Source organism: Geotrypetes seraphini, chromosome 11 (assembly GCF_902459505.1).
Source record: "Geotrypetes seraphini chromosome 11, aGeoSer1.1, whole genome shotgun sequence".
Taxonomy (NCBI): Eukaryota; Metazoa; Chordata; class Amphibia; order Gymnophiona; family Dermophiidae; genus Geotrypetes; species Geotrypetes seraphini.
In genome coordinates this window covers 15454595-15476828 of record NC_047094.1, presented here as the reverse complement: position 1 = coordinate 15476828, position 22234 = coordinate 15454595, and the positions used below count along the sequence as shown (strand labels likewise).

At 44.7% G+C, this 22234-nt stretch overlaps 1 protein-coding gene across 3 annotated transcripts in view; it reads right to left on the bottom strand.

Moving 5' to 3' along the window:
* Nucleotides 1-373: 373 nt before the first annotated feature.
* GNA12 (G protein subunit alpha 12) overlaps nucleotides 374-22234 on the bottom strand; it is a 65494-nt gene continuing 43633 nt past the window's right edge. For all 3 annotated transcript variants that reach the window (XM_033963826.1, XM_033963824.1, XM_033963825.1), the window contains 2 exons: nucleotides 5444-5494; nucleotides 374-2966 (listed from right to left, as the gene is read on the bottom strand). In XM_033963826.1, coding sequence (XP_033819717.1) covers nucleotides 2397-2966; nucleotides 5444-5494 — 621 coding nt within the window. In that variant the 3' untranslated portion in view covers nucleotides 374-2396. The remainder of the gene's footprint in view (nucleotides 2967-5443; nucleotides 5495-22234) is intronic.

Genomic DNA, 22234 nt, shown 5'->3' with positions numbered 1-22234 from the left:
CTGCCTGCTCACGACAGGCGTTAGTGGCTAGCGTGGCCGGCGGTTTAATGCGCGCTATTACGTGCATTAAACCGCTAGCGCGGCTTGATAAAAGGAGCCCTAAGATATACAAATTTTGTGTGTGCTATCCATTTTATTATTTGTAAACCACCTAGATATTTAAAATGTACAGTAATAAACTATCTCCTGAACACCAAATTTAGATGAATATCGGAAGATATAATCATTATCAACACAAGTAGATACAAGAAAAAACAGAGGACTGCAAGTATCCGACAATATGCAACATACCTGCAATAGTATATGTATGGAAAAAAGTTATTAAAAAAACAGGAAAACTTAATTTGAATCAATGAAGTTTACTGTTAGTTAATAAAGTTTAATTAGGATGCATTTTATTAATGATCAATTGCCTTTAGAAACTAGATGTATCAGACTACACTTAAATTTTTGAAAAAAGAAAAATTATTTGAAAGTCAGAGTACTTAAAATTCTAAGGCTCCACAAAAACAATGAAATAGGTCTATTTTTTCAGTTTAGTAAAGAATGTAACATTTTATAGTGATAAAGCACCTAGAAATTTAAAAAAGACATTTACAGTTATGGTGCAAGAATTGTATCTGAATAGCTGTCAGTGTTACTCAGACTTTTGTGGTTTCACATTCAAGATAATCTGAAATGGACAATGTTAATATGAGACAATATTTATAACACATGCTTTAACAAAGACTACTACTGATCACTGTACAAAATAATCCAACATATAAACCTTTAAATAGATTTGAAGTAAGGTTTCTATTGATCAAGTGAACCTGAAACATACCAAGGTAGAGTTCTTACTCCTGTAACATTTAAATATTAAGAACCAGCCAACAGCTATATTGACAATAGCTTTATAAAGGTTTTGCCAGTTGCTAGATCTTATACAAAAGGAGACAAAATTCTAAAAGTTACTTTAGAGCACAAAACATCCTAAATTCTAGTAAAAGCAGGAGTGAAACAGTGCTGAGCTACCAGGAAAATAAGACACCAGCCCCTCACAGTATATGCTCCCAATGTGGCTGAAGGTTCAAAATGTGAATGTTTACTATAAACCAGCACATGCCCTATAAATCCAAATTATTGTTTAGAATTTGTTCTATTGTGCAACAACCCGCACAGCTGTGCAAAATAAGGCCTTACAAACACACAGAAGTGGGTGCACCACAAACAGAAAAGGATGTGCATGCAAAAGGATCATAAGCACCAAAAAAGGATGGATTTTATTTCTTTTATCAATTTTCACGCAACCTGCTAGGGCCATGTTTTGTTAGAATGGCTGCATCAGGGTTATACAAAATTTCTGCTTTTTGGTCACAAATCTCACTTTCTCTTGCCTTTAGTTCAAAATGCCACTCAATTTACCCAAGATGCTCTCACAAAAGCTTCAAAGGAGTCGATCCTTAGTCGTACCAAGTAGTCAAGTGCTTAGCATCTCTACCGAACAGAGCTGAAACAACTACTTCGGCTAAGGATCGACTCCTTTGAAGCTTTTGTGAGAGCATCTTGGGTAAATTGAGTGGCATTTTGAACTGAAGGCAAAAGAAAGGTTTGTGACCAAAGAGCAGAAATTTTGTATACCCCCTAACGCAGCTATTCCTAGCATAACAGCTGATTATGAAATAAAATTCATCTCTCTCATATTATTATACATATATATATATATATCTATCTATAATTTCTTTTTTTAAATTTTTCTCCTTTTAGGAGGGTACACTTTTCCAAAATAAGGGATCACTTTATTCTCATTTTATTTTGCTTCTCCTTTTTCCCCCAGAGCAGTAGGGACAAAATCTGTTAAAAAATAAATTCAATGTATTTTAGTATGACAATCAGAATATGTACCTGGGTATCGGTGACTAGAAGAGATCAGTAATCGGCAAAACAGTTTATATGTGCATGCCAAGGGCATGGCACAATCAAAGTCATGAATCAAATGATTGCCTTTTTCCTTATAATTTATTCTCAGTTATAACCATTGGCAAGTCTGCAAGATCAAATGTAATTTCAGCTCAAATTCAATTATCCTGAACTGTATTTTATCACTAGCTGGTTTGAAGTCTTCTTCATTCAAAACAATTTTGCCATAACATATTATGATTCAAAAAGACAGAAGCATGATAAAACCTAATCGGACCAATTGAATTCAGTAGCTTTAGAAGACCAGATGATTCAGTAGCCAGCAGTCTCTAAAGCCCTTCTGCCTTTAGGTTGGCTGGTTTGCAGCATTCCTGAGCTGGGATAATTATAGAAAGGATCCTAGAATCACTATATTTGAGATTCTTTAACCCATGCTAGGGTCCATTGAATAAAATGTCTGAAATAAATTAAAAGAAATAAAGGCACAGTTCCCTCCTTCATTGCAGCATAATGTCCTTCAGGTTTTCTTGGAGGATTGTATCTTTCACAGCATGGAACACAAAGCGAATATTTTCAGTATCTATGGCTGTTGTAAAATGATGGAAGAGTGGTTTACTGCGGTTTCGCCTCTTTCTGTCAAAACACTGAACTAGGTAACGCTGGACATCATCCAGCCTGTGAGGATCCCCCCTGAAATCGGAAAAGTACTTTTTAATGCTAACGATCTTCACTTTTTCCACAAGAAGATCCATTTTATTTAGAAAAAGGATGATGGAAACATTGGAAAAAAGCTTGTTATTTACAATTGTTTCAAAGATATTCATAGATTCCATTAATCGATTTGTTCGCCTGTCCTCCATGAGAACCTGGTCGTATTCACTGGATGACACCATGAACAGGATGGAAGTTATCCCGTCAAAACACTGAAACCACTTCTGACGCTGGGATCTCTGTCCTCCCACATCCACCATTTTGAATGGGATTTTTTTGATAATGAAGTCATGCTCCACAATCCCCTTAGTGGCTTTTCTAGCCAGAAGAATGTCTTGCCTGCTAGGAATATAATTCTGTAGAAGATGTGGAAAAAAAATGAAAGGAGAAGGAAAACCCCCCCACACCCCAAGAGATAATGAAATCTTATTAAAGAGGCACATAACCAGCAATCAGTTCTATACATTAAGGGGGGTAGTTTTATGTTTCTCCACATGTAAAGGCTGTTTTACAAGTGGAAGACATTTTTAATAAAACTATTCTATACTATGCATGTGTCAGTATACATGCATGTGTCAGTATACATGGTGACAAGACAACCACACACTTATATGCATACAACATGTAGGTGTCACTGGGGGTAAAGCTTGGGTGGAGCAGGGGCAAAGCGGAAATGTATACAATATGTAGGTGTCACTGGGGGTAAAACTTAGGTGGAGCAGGGACAAAGCGGAAATGTATACACATTTTATAAAATACATAACAAATACATAGTAAAGGAACACATTTACACCTGCTCCAAAGGATGAATAAAACCTCTTATACTGCAGGATGATAAACCATTTTCATGGATAAAATAGATTTACACAGGTAAATGCAATATGATGGCACATATACTTTGCCAGTAAGCATCTACAGGGGTGAAATTTGGGCAGAAAGAGCAGAATTAAATATCTAGAAGTGATTTACCATAGCCAACTTTTTTATTTTTATTTTTTTAATAAAGGAAAAGTACATGTGTGCGTGTCCTGTGAAAACTTTCAAAGTCAAGGAGATAAAAAGTACCACCTTTGGATTTTGCATCAAAATGGTTTAGAGAATTATCCCACTCACTCATACATACACGCCTTTCTACTTAATGGGGGTAATTTTATAAACCATAAGTGCATAAATGGGCATTTACAAAATTGTGCAGGCTGGCATGTGGTTGCACAAGTAGGTATGCACAGGGCAATGTTTGGGTGGAACAGTCAGAATTTATGTACCTATTTTACATACATGCCAATATTCAACCTGCCTTTAATGTAGGTGCTACTGCTATGGAATTTGAGTTAGTATTTTATAGTCACATAGGCCCAAATTCTGTAACCAGTGCCTACAGTTAGGCACCTATTTCAGAGGCGCCCACCTAGATAGGTGCCTATCTAAATTGATTTACAAGCTCAATTAGGCTTTTTAATCAACACTGATTGAAACATAGGCGCCTATCAAGAAAGCGCAATTCTGTAACAAGGCACCTCTAAAAATTTAGGCAGCCTTCAAAAAAATAGGCACTATGCATGTTAGGCGTGGGCACAGCTATGTGTTAGGCGCCTTCTTACAGAATCGCTGCTCTTAAGCGTGCTTAAGCACTCGCATGGGCGCCTAACTTTTAGTTGTGCCTAGAGCTGGCCTATTTACTGGGCACCTCCAAAATAGGTGCCCAAATAGGTGCCACTCAGTGCGATTCACTAAACAGCACCCAATTTTACTTGAAAGGCGCTGAACAGTGCCTAAGTAGGTGCCTATCTTTTGGGCGCTTCTTATAGAATTTGCCCTTTAGTGCCTTCACGGTCACTTAACCTAGGCACTTTGTTATAAATTACTTTCCACAAATTCTAGATTATGACATTTTAAATTACATATATCACCAAAAGGTATTCACTCAATATATCCCATTATCTGAGACTGGTAAGAGCAGGGTCCTAATACGGAGAAAAGACCTCAGTGTTCCCTGAGAGCAAATGCGGGAAACTACTATGACAATTACTAAGTTGTCATAGAGAGCACATCCTCGGTTATAGAAAAACTCCGTTAAAGTGCAGTAAATATTTAAATATATTAGCAAAGTCTCTTTAAATAGAAATACTTGTGACAAACAAGAAACCTATCTCAATAATGTCCTCGGATATGGGAAAGATCACCGCTGCTCTATAGAAAACACTCTCCCGGTGCAGAAATTCAATTCAGCGTAATGAAAATCTTGTAACTCCCATCTTATATAACTCCCGACAGGCCCTGTTTCGCAATTGCTGCTGCATCAGGGGAATTGATTTGAAAACAAGCTACTGCTTCAAAAATCTTCTTTTTGAAGCAGATAATGAGATATATTGAGTGAATACCTTCTGATGATATATACTATTTGTTTGGTATTCTGCTTGTGTTGTCTTTATTTGAAATTACATTCCATTAAACTAAACTAAACCTTAGGTTTTTATACCGCACCATCTCCATGGTCGTGGAGCTCGGCACGGTTTACAAGGATTGTAATAAGAAAGGAACTCCAGGGAAAGGGTTAGGTGAAGATCGGAGGGGAGAAGAATGTCAGAGAGCTGGGGTGACAGAGAGGGGGAGAAGTTAGTATCAAAATTGAGTTCTCATCAACCAGATTGTCTAGAAATGTATTTAAACTTATTTTTAGTTTAAAAAAAATGAAAGACAGAGAAAACAGAAGGTAAGCTTATGCTAGAAAATTCAAAATCATTTGTCAGTATTTTCGATCTTAGCAAATCTTATGCAGATGGAATTCAAGGGAGTGCATTCAAAATAACCATCTAAATATTTAAACACTCACCAGTTCCCCAATCCGGTCCAAATTATCCAGGAAATACTTCACAGATTCACCCTATGAATTTAAAAAATAATCTTATAGATACATGCAATTAGGAAGTCATTTTAGAAGGCTTCTTGTGTGGTTATTTACATCTGAAAAATAGTAGGTTTACAAACAAACAAATGTCCCAATATATTTAAACAGTAATTTTAGAAAGACACTTATGTGCAGTTTTCAAAATGTATACACTCAGTGGTTTAGGCAGGAATGATATACAAGTTATTTTTCTTTTTTGGGGAGGGAGGAATGCACATTAAAAAGAAAAAAAAAAAATCTAGTCAGCATTTACATCTGCTCCAATGTGCAGATATCAACCAAATGTTCATTGGACCTAGGGTTTGAAGATTGGGGAAGGTGGTGCCTCCTCAAGAAAATAGAACCTACAAGTTTTATAGCTTCAAAATTGCTGCTTACAAGCACAAGTACCACTGCTTACACCAGGGATGTCAAAGTCCCTCCTCGAGGGCCGGAATCCAGTCGGGTTTTCTGGATTTCCCCAATGAATATGCATTGAAAGCAGTGCATGCAAATAGATCTCATGCAGATTCATTGGGGAAATCCTGAAAACCCGACTGGATTCTGGCCCTCGAGGACCGACTTTGACACCTGTGGCTTACACAGTCAAAACCTCAAACAATGCCATCCATTTTTGAACATGTTCTTCTGTAAAATTGCTGTGCGAGGTTTCCATGCTGAGTCCATCCCTGAATGGCCACCTCGAGTTCTCGCAGCCCAGTGGTGTACTGGGCATGAGCAAGCTTTCCTTGTTCCTGTTTGGTGCTGAGCTGCTCCCTAAATGGCTGCCACTGGTTCTCGCTGGGCCACCAGAGATTCAAAAATGTATGTGGGGGTAGGCAGGAGAGAGGGAAAAAAATTGGAATAATCGGCCGGGAGAGGAGACAGGAGGGATCCCTCTTGTTCCAGCCCACCAGGTCATACGGCAGGCCTGGTGAAGGCCTGCAGGACATCGGGATGGAGGGGGGCTGGGTACAGAGCCTAGCAGGAAGGGGGACTGGATGCAGAGCCTGGCAGGGGAGGGAGGGCAGGGCACAAATCCTGGCAAGGCACATGAATATTAACCCCTCCCTCATCTTATATTCAAGTCAACCTTTTTGGGGGAGAAAAGGGGTGCCTCATCTTATACTTGGATAGACTTATATTCGCGTATATATGGTAGTTACCATTACTAATTACATGGGATACAAAGTTTAACTAGTTACTGATTTCATTTACTCTTCACTAAATATAAATATTTTACTAGTTACAAAAAAAATTAACTAACAAAAAAACTATTAACTATATGAAAAACTACAGCAACATGTACTTTATGTTGAAAAAAGTTTCTTATTGGCTCTGAGCATTAAAAAGCATTTCAAAATTGCTCATCGGTTAAACTGTTCCTGCATGGTGTAAGAATCTGTCCACCAATGGTGTGTTTGATGGAAGGCTTGCATTCTTCAGAATACTTCTTTCACAGTTGGATAATGCTGGAGACTGGATATATCACATGCAGCATCATTCAAGAAGATGTCTAGTTCAGACTGCACAGCATTGTCCCCTTTATTTGATTCATAGAAGCAGAAGAAGCTGGTGCTGCATTAGGAGTTGCATTGCTTGCAATTAACAAGTATTTGGCATGAGCTGTGACAGCATCTGTCTGGATCCAACGCAGCTTAAATTGTGGATGTGAAACATTAGTTACCATCAAATCCTTAGCTTCAAGTGGACCAAAACGCTTAATGATTCCATTCATTACAGCATCAACAATTGGTCTGGCATATTTGAGTAAAGGCTTGATGGAGGTAAGATGTGCACGCAGGGATTTCATTTGAGCGGAAAGCTGGTAGGGAAAGCTTCTCACAGATGTCATTGATCACAGTTTCTGACTTCTCCACAATAGAATACACTTTGCCAACAGCATAATAGAATTAGTTCCATCTAGTAACATTTGGTACAGCAAGTGTGGTTTCTGAAGTTTTGCACACTATTTCAGCTGCCTGTGGACTTTTACTACACTTGTTCCAGAGGGCATTGCATTTCGCCAAGGTTCTATGGTTTAATTTCTGTAATCTGCATTGGCCCCTTCTGAATCAGACATAGCAATCATGCTCATTGTGTGGGTACTACAATGATGGCAAGATGAAAGTGCATACATACTCTTGTTGCTTCTGCATCTGTTCCATTATTTAGGATGTCTGCAATATTCGTGAAGGTCACCTCTTTGTTGTCGTTTTGTGAGGGCACAACTTGTGTTGGTCCTATGATCTTTGTTTCTGGCTCTGAACACCTTGATTGCCTTAAAGTTTGATCCATTATAACTGTGCAGAGAACTTTGTCAGCGATATGAAATTTCGAGTGGATTTTCGAGTGTGAATGCAATCAGGTCGAAAGTATGTCGCCCTCGCAAACGTAAGCATGCCAATGCTGCAGACTTTCATTCCAATGTACTGATCTTGATCCAGTGTACGGTAACTCCAAAAAAGCTTCTGTTGTAGGTGGTCCATATGCCAGCTGTTGTGCAGAATTCAATCATAATGGACAGCTTATTCTGAAGGTCATCTCAACATGTCCAGTAAGAGCCTTTTGAGTCATTATGAATGGATATAATGGAATTCCATTTACCAAAAATTTAACACACTGCATGAAAATATAGAGTCATGCTACAAACGAGGGCTGGTTGAAAAGTAATGAAACTGCTTCTGTTTTTCTTTCCAAAAGTAGATGTGGCAATACTGTGCTGGTTCTTGTTGAACTGCCATAGTCTTCATTGTTGGGTCACAGCGAGAGGAAGAACTTTTGTACGTTTTGTCATGGCAGATGAGGAAGACATGTCTGTGAAAGTATGCCAGAGGTGCATGATTGAATTCTGTGTTGTGCATGCTGTAACATTTCAAGACTCTCATTACCGTTCTTCCCAAGTTTAACACAAAATTCAATCACATACCTCTGGCGTACTCTTACAGACACGTCTGCCATGACAAAAGTACAAAGTACTTCCTCTTGCTGTGGTCCAACTGCAGGTTCAGAAACATCGATGTATGAGCGTCACAAGAACCAGCACAGTATTGCCACGTCTACTTCTTGGAAATAAAACCAGAGGCATTACTTTTCAATCAGCCCTTGAAATTAAAAACTAATCCTTATTTCATGATGAATAACTTTTGGATTATAATGTATCTTAAATAGAAAACAGACTGACTTGAGGAAAACTTTATTAAAAAAAAAATCTGATTTTTTTTAAAAATTGAAGAGTTATTGGATATTTTAAATCCACCCTGGTCCCACCCATGTGTGATTTAGCCTAGCCCATCTCTCTAGATCTCCAGAAATTTCTATTAAAAAGGGAGGAATGGTTTTGTGCTCTACTTCCATTTGTTGACTGAAACGGAACAAAGCCCATCTGTGTGGACTGGTTTAGCAGAATGAAAAGGAAAAAGGACTTTACTGCAATGCTGGACTTCTGACTAGCCTACAAAATGATGTTCTATTATTAGGACAACATTTTGAAACCATAATTATTTCAAGAAAGCAATATAGAAAGCAGGCATTTTCTTTGATGAATGATTTGTACTAAAAGCCAACTGGATTTTAGTTTCAGTGCCGAAACTGGCCCAAACTCTTCATTCAGCCTTGTTTCATTTTGGTCGAAAACATCAGTATATTTTCAGCTGAAAAACTTTGGGCTGTGTCCCTCCTCCTCCTCCTCTCCTATACTGGCTCCCATCTCAAAACGGCTGCTGCTGCCAATACTGCTGCTGAAATTCGCAGCAGCCATTTCAATGGCAGAGCTGGCATCAGCAGGAGTGACTGGGGGATCAAGCCTGTCCCAACTAGGCCACCAGGATTTAAGGTATGTCCCCAAGGATGGGACGGCATGGATGGGTTAGGGAGTGGGGCCAATTTCTCTTGTTTGGGGAGCAGAAGGAGGGAAGAACAGTCATTTCCTTCTGCTTGGGGGTGGGAGGGAGAGAGAACTGGGACGTAATGCCGATTTGGGCTCTGGGCAGCCAGTTTTTGTCAAAACTTGAAAAACAGTTTCCATCACACTCTAAATTGCACCATCCCCCAACAAAGGGGATTTGGTAAATTTAAAATCTCTCATATTAAATGTTAAATGGATCTAGCACTAAATGTTCGACATTTCATTTGCCAGAGGATGGCCAGGAGACCAGTGCTGAAGCTCAGCAATCCTGCTGCCCCACATTGTGTGTCTGTACCCACTTATTTGGTCTCATCTGAAATGGGAATAAGGAAAGAAAAATAGACTAAAATATACAGAGAACGTTAGAGAAAAATAAATAGATACATGCAAAAATTTATATCCAAATACATATTAGTGCAATGCTTCCCAAACCATACCTATGCTTGGAGGTTAAAGACCTGGGCAGGATCTCCATAGATGCATAATTACTTTGCACCTCCGGGGTCACATGATTATATCTGGCCTTAATCAAGGACTCACTGCCACAAAAAGACTGGGATAAGCAGGATGTGTGTCTGCTATCTGCAGTTTTATCTATTTTTATTCCAACGTAACTGCTCATACATCACCTTCTGCACTGTGTATATGAAAAATTGCTTCATAAACCCTAAATTCAACTAATTGCCTCACTAGAAAGGTTAACAACAAGGCACATTATACAGAAGGACTCAAAAAGGGGGGCTGGGAGGGGGTTAGTTAAAAAAGATTTTTTTTTAAAGGAGATTGGCTGAGCATTAGCATTACTAGAAGCAGGAAAGTGTGAACTAAACCAGAATAGCTTCCCATGCAAGAAATGAGATATGCCAGTGCTAATTCTCAAAAGGAATCTTGCTTCAACAGAAAGCTTCCCAGATTTTTCAGCACACACTAACATCTGTTGGACAACATGAGGATCCTATTTAAGGAGACCGAGCTGGCCAGTACTGCACAACTATTTTTAAAGTTTGAAGGCCAGTTGTGGTAAGCTCACAATATAAACAAATAAAAATTGTTGGCTGTATGGGATTTTGAACAGTACTCATTTGGTTTCAGCTGAAACTAACACATTCTTCAAGGTCAGGCACAAAAGAGGCCAAGGTAGTGTGTGAGGAACCTGTACAGCAATACCAGTAGATGCAGTGACCTTGCCATAACTAGTCATTATTACATGCTACAGGCTCACAGTCGAAGAACATGAGTTCTCCTATCTCCTGATACTACTAGAAACTTGAATGTGCATGTTACCACACATTTGATTTGTTAGTATGTGCAAAATCGATTTCGAAAGTTGATTTGCTTTCATTAAAAAGTTATTTAATATACATTAAAATATTTATCATTAATGTATAAAATGAAACAAAGGCCAAAAATCTAAATCCAGCCCCCGTGCACATCTTTACCAGAACTTCCTAGCTACTTCCACATATTGACCGACTTCATCGATAAAAACCAATGTGCTCCACTCTAACCAAACTGGATTCTGTAAACACCATTCCACTGAACTGTCACTCATCGGGCTAACTTCAAAAATTCTTTACCATCTTGATCATCACCAATCAGTTCTACTCATTTCACTAGACCTCTCGTCGGCATTTGATATGATTGACCAGAAACTTCTTTTATGAAGTCTTCAAGAAATTGGTATTACTGACCAAGTCATGGATTGGTTCGTATCCTTCTTTACTGACCATTCTTTCAAGGTAATTTTTAATGCAACAGCATCAGAACCCTTTAATAATGAACATGGCATTCCACAGGGCTCAATTTTATCACCTTTACTCTTCAATATCTTCATGGCTCCTCTCTTAACTCAAGGCCAATCCACTGACTTCACAATGTTTGCGTATACTGATGACGTGCAATTGATACATCCCATTGATCTGAATAACCCTGATGAGATATCCATCATCAACCAAAAACTTGAAAAAATTAAATCCTGGCTAGATTCTATCATATTGTCCCTCAACATTGACAAATCAAAAGTAATGATCTTTCCAATCAAAGAAAGATTAACTATACAGGCTCCCTTAAAATTTAATTCTCTACCCATCAAAACCATTTCTTTTTTAAAAACTATTAGGAGTAACATTTGATACTAAATTCATTTATCACCTCCACATCAGTACTGTTGTTCAATGTTGCTTTCACTGTTTAATAATGATTAGATCTCTTTCCAAACTACTAGAACCTGCCTCTCTGAATATCTTGATTCATTTGCTCGTTATCTCTTGTATAGACTATGGTACTGTAATGCCCTCTTTAAAGGCATAACAAAAAAAAGAAATTTGGTGCCTTCAAATAATACAAAATATGGCAGTAAAACTTATATTCGGTGCAAAAGAAATATGATCATGTCACCCCCTTCTTACACAAAGCTCACTGGTTGCCGGTTGAACACAGAATTAACTACAAAATTCTCCTTCTAACAATCAAAACCCATTTAAGCAGTCAACTCGAGTTCATCGATAGATTACTCATTCCTTATACTCCAGCTAAATCTCTTCGTTTCTTAACCCAACATCTTCTAACTATTCCATCCCTAAAACATATCAACACCATGAGATCAAACATTTTTTCAATGACAGCACCTACCTTTAGAATTCCATACCAAACTATCTCCGTGAAGAAACTTCCCTAGGTCACTTCAAGGCAAAGCTAAAAACATTTTTATTCCTTGATGCTTATGACTCATAATGGTCTTTGTAAGGGCTAAGTCACACTGTTTATTTGCAGTCTTACCCCACCCTTTTGTACCTCCCATATTTGTTTTCTTTTCTTTGCACTTTGTAGTTTCTCCCCTTCTTCTTCTTGTTTTCAATCTGTTCTTTGCACTTTGTAGTTTCTCCCCTTCTTCCTCTTGTTTTCAATCTGTCTGTATTGTAAGTCTTCATCTTTACTATTTTTTTCCCAGTTGATGATATGCAAATATTGTATTGTTTTTAACCTTGCTCTATGCTTTGTTGAATGTTGTACAAATTTGATTATTATTGTACACCGCTTAAAAATATGATAAGCGGTATAAGAAATCTAATATAATAAAGCCCTAAGCGCGCATGCGCACTCCCACCTGTGTGCTCCCGTTTTCCGTGAGCGGTAGGGACCTGCAGGTAGGAGTGCGCATGCGCGCAGCAGCGCGGAGCCTGTCGGCCGCGGCGGCTGAAGGAAGGAAGGAGGAAAGGGGACGCGCAGAGGAGGCGATTTGTTTCAAAGAGCTGCAAGCCTTCAGTCCAAGAGAGATCATTACGGCGCCGAGGAGGAACTCAAAAAAAAGACAGCGGCGCCTGCGCAACAGTCGAGCGTTACCGTCACGCGACACCACGGCTGCCCCTCACCATGCTTCAGTCTGTCGCAGACCCCAGAAGTTTTAGCAGCTCCTCTCACGAGCCAGGACCGCAGCCAGCCGCCGATCGCCTCCACGAGCCACAACCTCAATCTCCTCCCCCTCCCCCCTCTCAACGCACGCAGGGCCCCAACCGAACAACTGCCTACAGCCCCCAACATGGCGACACCGGCTACAAGGCAGAGCACCGACTAAGAGCGAAGAGACTGATGGTAAAAATATGAGCTTCAAACAGCTTTCTTGCCAGGCTCATGGTAGTTTACCCAACTGGACTTGTGCCCAGTTTCTTAGTGCCAGAGTGCGTGCAAGATCTAAACAGCCAGTGGGCACCTTACTATAACATGAGAAAACAGGTTGCATAGTGTGCAGCAAGCATTTTGAACTAGAGCATGTCTGTTTATTAAAATTTTATAGACCTCCTGGCTTCTTCAGATCAGAGTGGTTAAGAAGTTATTTTAGGGGGAGGGGGGTGGGGGGAAATGCTGCTGCTGCTGCACAGGGGGCAGGGAAAGAGACAGAAAGACAAAGAAAGGGGGCCAGGGAGAGAGAGAGAGAGGGACAGAAAGAAAGAAAGACAGACAGACAGACATATATTCTAGCACCCGTTAATGCAACGGGCTAAAAGACTAGTTCTAAATAAACTTGGACCATCACAAGTGCTGTTCTCCAAGGTATAAGCCTCTTCTCCTCTTCCCCCACCCTCCACCACACCAGTTTGCCCTTACTTTTAACTGAATGGCCCTAGAACAGTGTTTTTCAATCTTTTTACACCCGTGAACCGGCAGAAATAAAAGAATTATTTTGTGGACCGGCAAACTACTAAGACTAAGAAATAAGAAAAATACATTTCCGCCCCGTCTCTGCAAGCTCAGTCCCCGCAAACCATCTGATCCCATCTGCACGCCTCAGTTATGATTTTATATTGAACGCATTCCAGTACTTTCCCTCTTTTCCCCATCTTAATCCAGCAGATACCTTCCATCACCTTACTCCCTCCATTCCTTATTCAGCATCTTCTCCTTGTCTCCCTATTTCCCCCTTCACCATGTCAGCATATCCCTTCTGTCTCCCTACTCCCTCTACCCATGTACTCCACCCTACTCCTGTTCAGCATTTTCCATGTCTCTCTGCCACCTGCAAGGTCCAGCATCTGTCTTTGTGTCCCTATTCTTCCAAATCCCACCTAGTTCCAATAATTATCCTCCCCCAAGGGGATCCACCATCTCCCTTCTGTCACACCAATCCCCCCCCTGGGTCTACCATCCCCTTCCCACAACATGTGGGAATCCAGCATCTCTTATTCCCTATCTTGGCTGCTGGCCCCAGAGTGACTCCAATGTCACAATGGCTGGTCTCACCATAACTGACACTAAATCGGAAGCAGCCTAGCTCTTAACTTGCATCAGTTTACTTACAGTTCCCTTGCCCAGAAGTCTGGAAGCAACTTGAAAGGCTTGTTCTTCATTCAGAGTTAAGTCCAATAAAGCACAGTTACTTACCGTAACAGGTGTTATCCAGGGACAGCAGGCAGATATTCTCACATGTGGGTGACGTCATCCACGGAGCCCCAGCGCGGACAGCTTTTCAAGCAAACTTGATTGAAGTTTCAAGTTTGCACACTGCACCACGCATGTGTGTGCCTTCCTGATCCACTAGAGGGCGCATACCCTCCTCATGGTCCTCAGTTCAGATAGCTAGCAAAGAAGCCAACCTCGGGGAGGCGGGCGGGTTGTGAGAATATCTGCCTGCTGTCCCTGGATAACACCTGTTACGGTAAGTAACTGTGCTTTATCCCAGGACAAGCAGGCAGCATATTCTCACATGTGGGTGACCTCCAAGCTAACCAAAAAGGGACGGAGGGAAGTTGGCAATACAAGAAAACAGATTACGCAAAACTGACTGGCCAAACCGGCCGTCGCTCCTGGACAGAGTATCCAGGCAGTAGTGGGAGGTGAAAGTATGAACCGAAGACCAAGTGGCAGCCTTGCAAATCTCCTCGATAGGCGTCGACCTGAGGGAAGCTACAGAAGCCGCCATCGCTCGGACTTTATGTCCCGTGACTCGACATTGCAGCGCGAGACCAGCCTGAGCGTAGCAAAAGGAAAAACAAGCAGCCAACCAGTTGGACAAGGTGCGCTTGGAAACTGGGCGTCCCAACCAATTAGGGTCGAAGGACAAAAAGAATTGAGGAACCGTCCAAGGAGACTGAGTGCGTTGAAGACAAAAAGCCAACGCCCTCTGACAGTCAATTGTGTGAAGCGCCACCTCGCTAGGAGGCGGGTGGGGCTTCGGAAAAAAGACCGGAAGAACAATGGAAAGATCGAAAGGAAAGTCCGAAACCACCCTGGACAAGAACTGGGGTTGAGTACGCAGGACCACCGTGTCATGATGAAATACAGGAAAAGACGGGTCCGCAACCAGAGCTTGCAGCTCACTGACTCTGCGAGCAGACGTGAGAGCAACCAGGAAACCCACCTGCCAGGTGAAGTAATTCAAAAGAGCTTCATCAATGGAATCAAATGGAGGTATCACCAATTGAGCCAGGAACACAAAAAGATCCCAAACCACCGGAGGGATGTACAATGAAGAAATCCCTCATAAAACGGGAAACCATCTGGTGCACGGAGAGCAGCGTCCCATTTAGCGGCCGAAGAAAGGCAGCAAAAGCACAGAGGTGGACTCGAATAGATGTAGATTTGAGACCAGACCGAGACAAGTGCAACAGAAAATCCAGCACTGAAGGCAAGGAGGCAGAGAGCGAATCCATGCGGTGCTCAGCACACCACTCAGCAAATCAGGACCATATCTGGGAAAAGCATTGCCGAGTGGAGATCTTTCGAGAGGCCTCGAGAACACCCCCACCGACTGAGAGAAACAGAAGGAGGGAGGCACGTTGCGAGGAACCAAGCTGATAAGTGTAGAGACTGCAGATTGGAATGCAACAGAAACCGCAACACTGAGACAGCGGAGACGGGAACATAGGTAGAAGCTGAGTCTCCCTGACACGCTGGAGGAGCAGGGAGAACCATGGCCGCCAGGGCCACAGAGGAGCCATCAAGATCCTGGTGGCGCAGACCGACAGGAGGTGTATCAAAGACCCGAGAATCAGAGTAAAGGGAGGGAACGCATAGAGGAACCTGCCCATTCCATCGAGAAGGCAAGCATCCTCCTCGATGCGAACCCAGGAGAACATCCTCGAGCAATATCGAGGCAACCAGTGAGTGAGGGGCGAAGCGAACAGAACTACCTGTTGGGTTCCCCACCGAACAACCACATGCCGCAGAGTCCGAGAATGGAGCAACCATTCATGCGGTCGAAAAGGGCGACTCAACGTGTCCAACAGACAATGCTGCACGCCCTGGAAAAACACCGCCCGAAGAAAGAAGCAGTGGTGTAACGTCCCCTGCCAATGACGAAGGGCTTCCCTGCAAAGTAACAGGGAACCTGTACACCCTGGCTTGGTCACAGAAATAACGCCACCGAGATGTCGGGACGCACCAGGACCCCGCAATCTTGCAACCCATAACGAAAATCCACCACGGCATTGTAAATGGCCCGGAGCTCCATCAGATTGATGCGGCTGCGACAGTCTGCACCCGACCAAGGACCCTGAGTCCGAAGGCCGTCGAGGTGCACCCCTAAGCCCATGCCGAGGAGTCCATCGGCAGAACCTTCTGATGCGGGGATACGAAGTGGTGGCCCACCAACGAAACGAGCGTGTCCAGGAGGGAGGCACCACAATGTGCTGGGAAGCGGGATCCCGATCCTGCCATCACTGAGATGCTCGGGTCCAGCGGGGAACACGAAGATGAAACCAGACGAACAGCGGGACATCACCGTGGAGACCCCTGATCCAAAAAGGATCAGCAACAGCTCAGCCGAGGCCGAAGACCGCTGAGACACCAGCTGACTCAAGCGCCGACAGGCAGCCTGCCGAGGCAGAGGCAGAAAAGACCGGAGGCGGACCGAGGACAGAGGGGCCACCTTCCGGCATAAACAAACCAGGGCCTCCCCCTGAGGCCGAGACAAGAAGGAGCGCAGACAAACTGGGTCCAGGTCCGCCCCGACGGACTCCCGAGACCGGGGTGGGCAGAGTCTGACCCACTCCCGTACTAGAAACTAGTGCAGGTCACGAAGGGCCAGGACCAGACGCAGAAGGGAGGATGGGAATGCCCAACCGACAGAAGAGAGGCAATACTCCCGGTGCGTAGACACAGAGACACCCCTCCCGAAGGGAGGGGAGGAATCCCCAGAAGGGGAGCAACCCAGAGGCTATGCGAGAATAGTCAAAAGGACGGCCCGGAGTCGCCGAAGCCGGCGGCTGAACCCTAACCCGGCGCTGCTGCAGCTATTGCGGCTGCTGCGAAGGAGGCCGAGATAACACAAGAAAGGTATCCAGAGGGCCCCTCCGGAGAAGGAGACCAACCCACCAAGGCAGACGGGATTTAGCTGGAGGCGTCCCGAGGGGCGAAGGACCGGTCGCGGTCTGAGAGGCGGTTAGTGGCCACCGCAAGAGAGGCCTGAAGAAGCGCAGAACTCACGCAAGTAAAAGCGGCGAGACGACCCTGGAGGTTCGGATCCTCAGCCACACTCTGCGCCAAGCGAGATGACGCATGGCGGGAGCAATAGAGCCGGAGCAGGGAGAGAGTCTCCTCCAGGAAACCAAACTCCGCACTACAAGATTCCGTCACGGCTGCCCGGAATGAACCGAAGAGAAAGTGGGGAAGCCTCTCGAACCGGAGCTGGAGACGCCGAGGCACAAACCCGCAGTCGACGCCGAGGCCCAATACCTCAGCCGCTGCCGAGGTAAAACGGCCCAAGTGACGTCAAGGCACAAAGCTTCCGTCGACGGCACGAAGCCTCGGCAACGACGAGGCACCGAGCTCCAGCCGACGATGAGGCCCTCAGCCTCAGTCGACGTCGAGGCACAAGCCTCAGCGACGTCAAAGCACCAGCGTCAAATGACGCGGAGCACACGGCCGCAGCCGACGTTGAAGGTACAAAGACACACAGCCTCAGTCGACATCGAGACCCCAAGCCCCAGTCGACATTGAGTCAGAAAATCAAAGCACAAAGCCTTAGACGACGTCGAGGCACCCAGCCGCATACTACGTCGAGGCACAAGGCCTCAGGCGGTGGTGAGGCACCAAGCCGCAGTCGACGTCGAGGCACAAAGCCTCAGTCGAGGCACCAAGCCCCAGTCGACGTCGAGGCACCAAGCCCCCAGTCGACGTCGAGGCACGAAACCTTCGTCGACGTCGAGGTACGAAGCCTCAGCTGAGGCACGAAGCCTCAGTCGACGTCGAGGCACCAAGCCTCAGTCGAGGCACCAAGCCCCAGTCGACGTCGAGGCACCAAGCCCCCAGTCGACGTCGAGGCACTAAACCTTCGTCGACGTCGAGGTACGAAGCCTCCGTTGAGGCACGAAGCCTCAGTCGACGTCGAGGCACGAATCCTCCGTCGACGTCGAGGCACGAAGCCTCCGTCGAGGTCGAGGCACGAAGCCTCCGTCGAGGCACGAAGCCTCCGTCGAGGCACGAAACCTTCGTCGACGTCGAGGTACGAAGCCTCCGTTGAGGCACGAAGCCTCCGTCGACGTCGAGGCACGAAACCTCCGTCGACGTCGAGGCACGAAGCCTCCGTCGACGTCGAGGCACGAAGCCTCCGTCGACGTCGAGGCACGAAGCCTCCGTCGGGGCACCAAGCCTCCGTCGGGGCACCAAGCCTCCGTCGGGGCACCAAGCCTCCGTCGGGGCACCAAGCCTCCGTCGAGGCACCAAGCCTCCGTCGAGGCACGCAGCCTCCGTCGAGGCACGCAGCCTCCGTCGAGGCACGCAGCCTCCGTCGAGGCACGCAGCCTCCTTCGAGGCACGCAGCCTCAGTCGACGCCGAGGCACAAAGCCTCAGTCGACGTCGAGGCACGAAACCCCCGTCGACGTCGAGGCACACAGCCTCCGTCGAGGCACCAAACCTCCGTCAAGGCACGAAGCCTCCGTCGAGGCACGAAGCCTCCGTCGAGGCACGAAGCCTCCGTCGAGGCACGAAGCCTCCGTCGAGGCACGAAACCCCCGTCGACGTCGAGGCACTCAGCCCCCGTCGAGGCACGAAGCCTCCGTCGGGGCACCAAACCTCCGTCGAGGCACCAGGCCTCCGTCGAGGCACCAAGCCTCAGTCGACGTCGAGGCACGAAGCCTCCGTCGAGGCACGAAGCCTCCGTCGAGGCACGAAGCCTCAGTCGACGTCGAGGGACGAAGCTCCAGTCGACGTCGAGGCACGAAGCTCCAGTCGACGTCGAGGCACATCGAGTTTCAGAAGTCGGCACCGTACCAATGAAACTGGTAATAAAGGTGCAGCAGTGCACTCCATAAGGGCAACCTCGATATGAGTATTCCCATGAAAGGAGGCACGCATTGAAGGTCTCGTAGAGGCGGGCACGATCGCACTCGATGCCTGGAATGCCTGAGACTCAGCCGGTGGCGTTACCGAGGAAACGCACCTAGAAGAAAGAAAGAAAGAAAAACTTACCGGGGATCGAAGCTGCACAGTCCGATTCCAACGAAGGAAAGAGGGTCCCGGCCATTCTGCTCACACGCGGTGAGCCCAGAGAGAGGCCAGGGAAGAAGAAAATACAGCTGCAGGCAAATGAGGCCTAGCCGCATGGCTGAGGCCCAAGAAGGGCCTGCCGGAGGAAAAACACAATAAAAAGTCCTCTTTTTTTTTTTTTTTTTTTTTGAAACAAAGAAATACACGATCAATTAACAAACGCACAGCGACTCCCTAACAAAATAAAGAAGCCGCGGTGCCAGAAAGGCACTTAGAAGAACGCAGAGAAGAGAGACAAGGTCTTTCTGGCTCAGCGGAAAACTAAGAACTGAGGACCATGAGGAGGGTATGCGCCCTCTAGTGGATCAGGAAGGCACACACATGCGTGGTGCAGTGTGCAAACTTGAAACTTCAATCAAGTTTGCTTGAAAAGCTGTCCGCGCTGGGGCTCCGTGAATGACGTCACCCACATGTGAGAATATGCTGCCTGCTTGTCCTGGGATAATGCTGCTGTCTGCCTCCCTTGCTTGCTGGTACTTGCCTCAGACAAGCGCTGAACTGCAGTGGCAGGGGAGCCACCCATTCCATAGGGCTTAGGGATGTCTCTCCCGAACTTGACTGCTATCAGCCCTGCCTTCAATTGTGGTCCCGCTAAATCAGACGGCTAGAACGAAGACAGAAGCCGCGGGACCTTTCCTCTTGCCTGCATTGTTATTCGCTACAAGCTCTGCTGGTCTCAATCCTGCCCCTCAAACACAGGAAGTCACTTCAGAGGGGGGCGGGATCAGGATCGGCAGAGCAAGAGGAAAAGTCCCGCGGCTTCTATGTTTCTTTTTGCTGTCCGTTGTAGCAGTACCGCAGCCGATCCTAACGCCAGCCCTGGAAGGGAAAGGAGAAGAGATGCCCGACAGGAAATTTAACTGGATCAATCTCGCCGGCCCTCCGCAGACCGGCAGAAATTTTCTGCGTACCAGCGATTAGTGCCCTAGAATACAGAAGTGAGGTTGGAAGGGGTGTTACTTTACAAACATTGGATAGGTCTGTGGTAAACTTGAACCCCTCTCAGTAAAACATGCTTGACATCCTCCTATTATCTCTGGTGGAAAGCGGGCCTGTGCCCTATCATTACAAGGGATGAAAGGCCATTGAGGACTTTGCTGCATGACTCAAAGCCCACTTAATACAGAGATATACAAAATGTGGGAGAGAAAGCTGTTAGTATGGGTATTTTGTAGGAAAGTTCTGTAACTTAATTGTTCTTGCTGCTAGTTACAGCAATATGTATACCATTTACTACTAACAACTTTAGCATGTATGGGGTTAATTCAACTAGGGAGAAGAAAAAATATCTTCCAGTACTAGACATTACTTCAAGGCCAATGCCCAAATGCCTTTCTTCTGTGATAAGGTTGTGTTTAATGTTTCTGATACAAGAATTTACAGAGCCTGCCTAATTAGAAATAGAATGAAATGCTTGAGATTTGATGCAACTACAAAATAAGACATTCATTCATGGCTTTAAACTACAGCAATTTACAGATAGTAAACCTGTCTCATCTTTCTGGCAGCAGCCACAACTCTGAAATGATCTTGATGAGTATAGATTAATTGAAAGCTTTTAAACTATTCATATTCAAAATGTATATAACCGAATCACTACTTTCCTCCTTCATTCCATGCTTGCAGCTGCAGTCTTTTAGTCTGTTTCACTGGCAAGAGACCTGCATCTCCACTAAAAATGTATCAGCTTGACAATATGAGAAATGTCAAATAGCTCATTTCAGGATTCCTGTTTCTCTAAATCAAACTATTTAATTACTATGCTAAACTGTGGCTTAGAAATCAAGAAATCTAACAAGAATATGCATCTGTTTTGGTGCCACAAAAAAAAACAAAAATACTGTTTCAAAGTAGAAAAAGAGAAATCTTTTGATAAAGCTGTAGATTAATAAAATAGTTTGATTCTGGATTAGGATTTTAGATCAGATTGCTTGCTTTTCCAGATCTGAAGACAATGTGAGTTACAGTACAGGTACAGTAAAGCACAGTTACTTACCGTAACAGCAGGCAGCTATTCTCAATATATGGGTGACGTCATCCACGGAGCCCGGATGCAGACAGCTTCACAAGCAGACTTCCTTGAAGAACTTTTAGAAAGTTTGCAACTGCCTCACTGTGCATGCGTGAGTGCCTTCCCGCCCGACGCAGGGCGCAAGTCTCACGTCTCCTCAGTTCAGATAGCTAGCAGAGAAGCCAACCAGGGGAGGTCGGTGGGTTGTGAGAATAGCTGCCTGCTGTCCCTGGATAACATCTGTTACGGTAAATAACTGTGTTTTATCCCAGGACAAGCAGGCAGCCTGTTCTCAACAAATGGGTGACCTCCAAGCTAACCAGAATGGGATGGTGGGAGAGTTGACAATTCAGGTGAATAAATTTTGTAACACTGCCTGGCCGAAATGGCCATCCTGTCTGAAAAAAGCAACCAGACAATGAAGGTATGAACCGAGGACCAAGTGGCAGCTTTACAGACTTCCTCAATAGGAGTAGATCTGAGGAAAGCTATGACTTTATGGGCTGTGACTCGACTCTGTAGATGCAGTCCAGCCCAAGCATAGCAGAAAGAGATGCAAAGCAGCTAACCAGTTGGAGATGGTGCGCTTGGAAATCAGAAGCAGCTAACCAGTTGGAGATGGTGCGCTTAGAAATCAGATGTCCCAACTTATTTGGATCAACGGAGACAAAAAGTTGAGGTGCAGATCTGTGTGGCTTAGTTCTTTGCAAGTAAAAAGCCAAAGCACGCTTACAGTCCAGAGTATGAAGAGCTGTTTCTTCAGGATGAGAATGAGGCTTTGGAAAAAACACAGAAAGTACAAAGGATTGATTGAGATGAAATTTTGAAACCACTTTA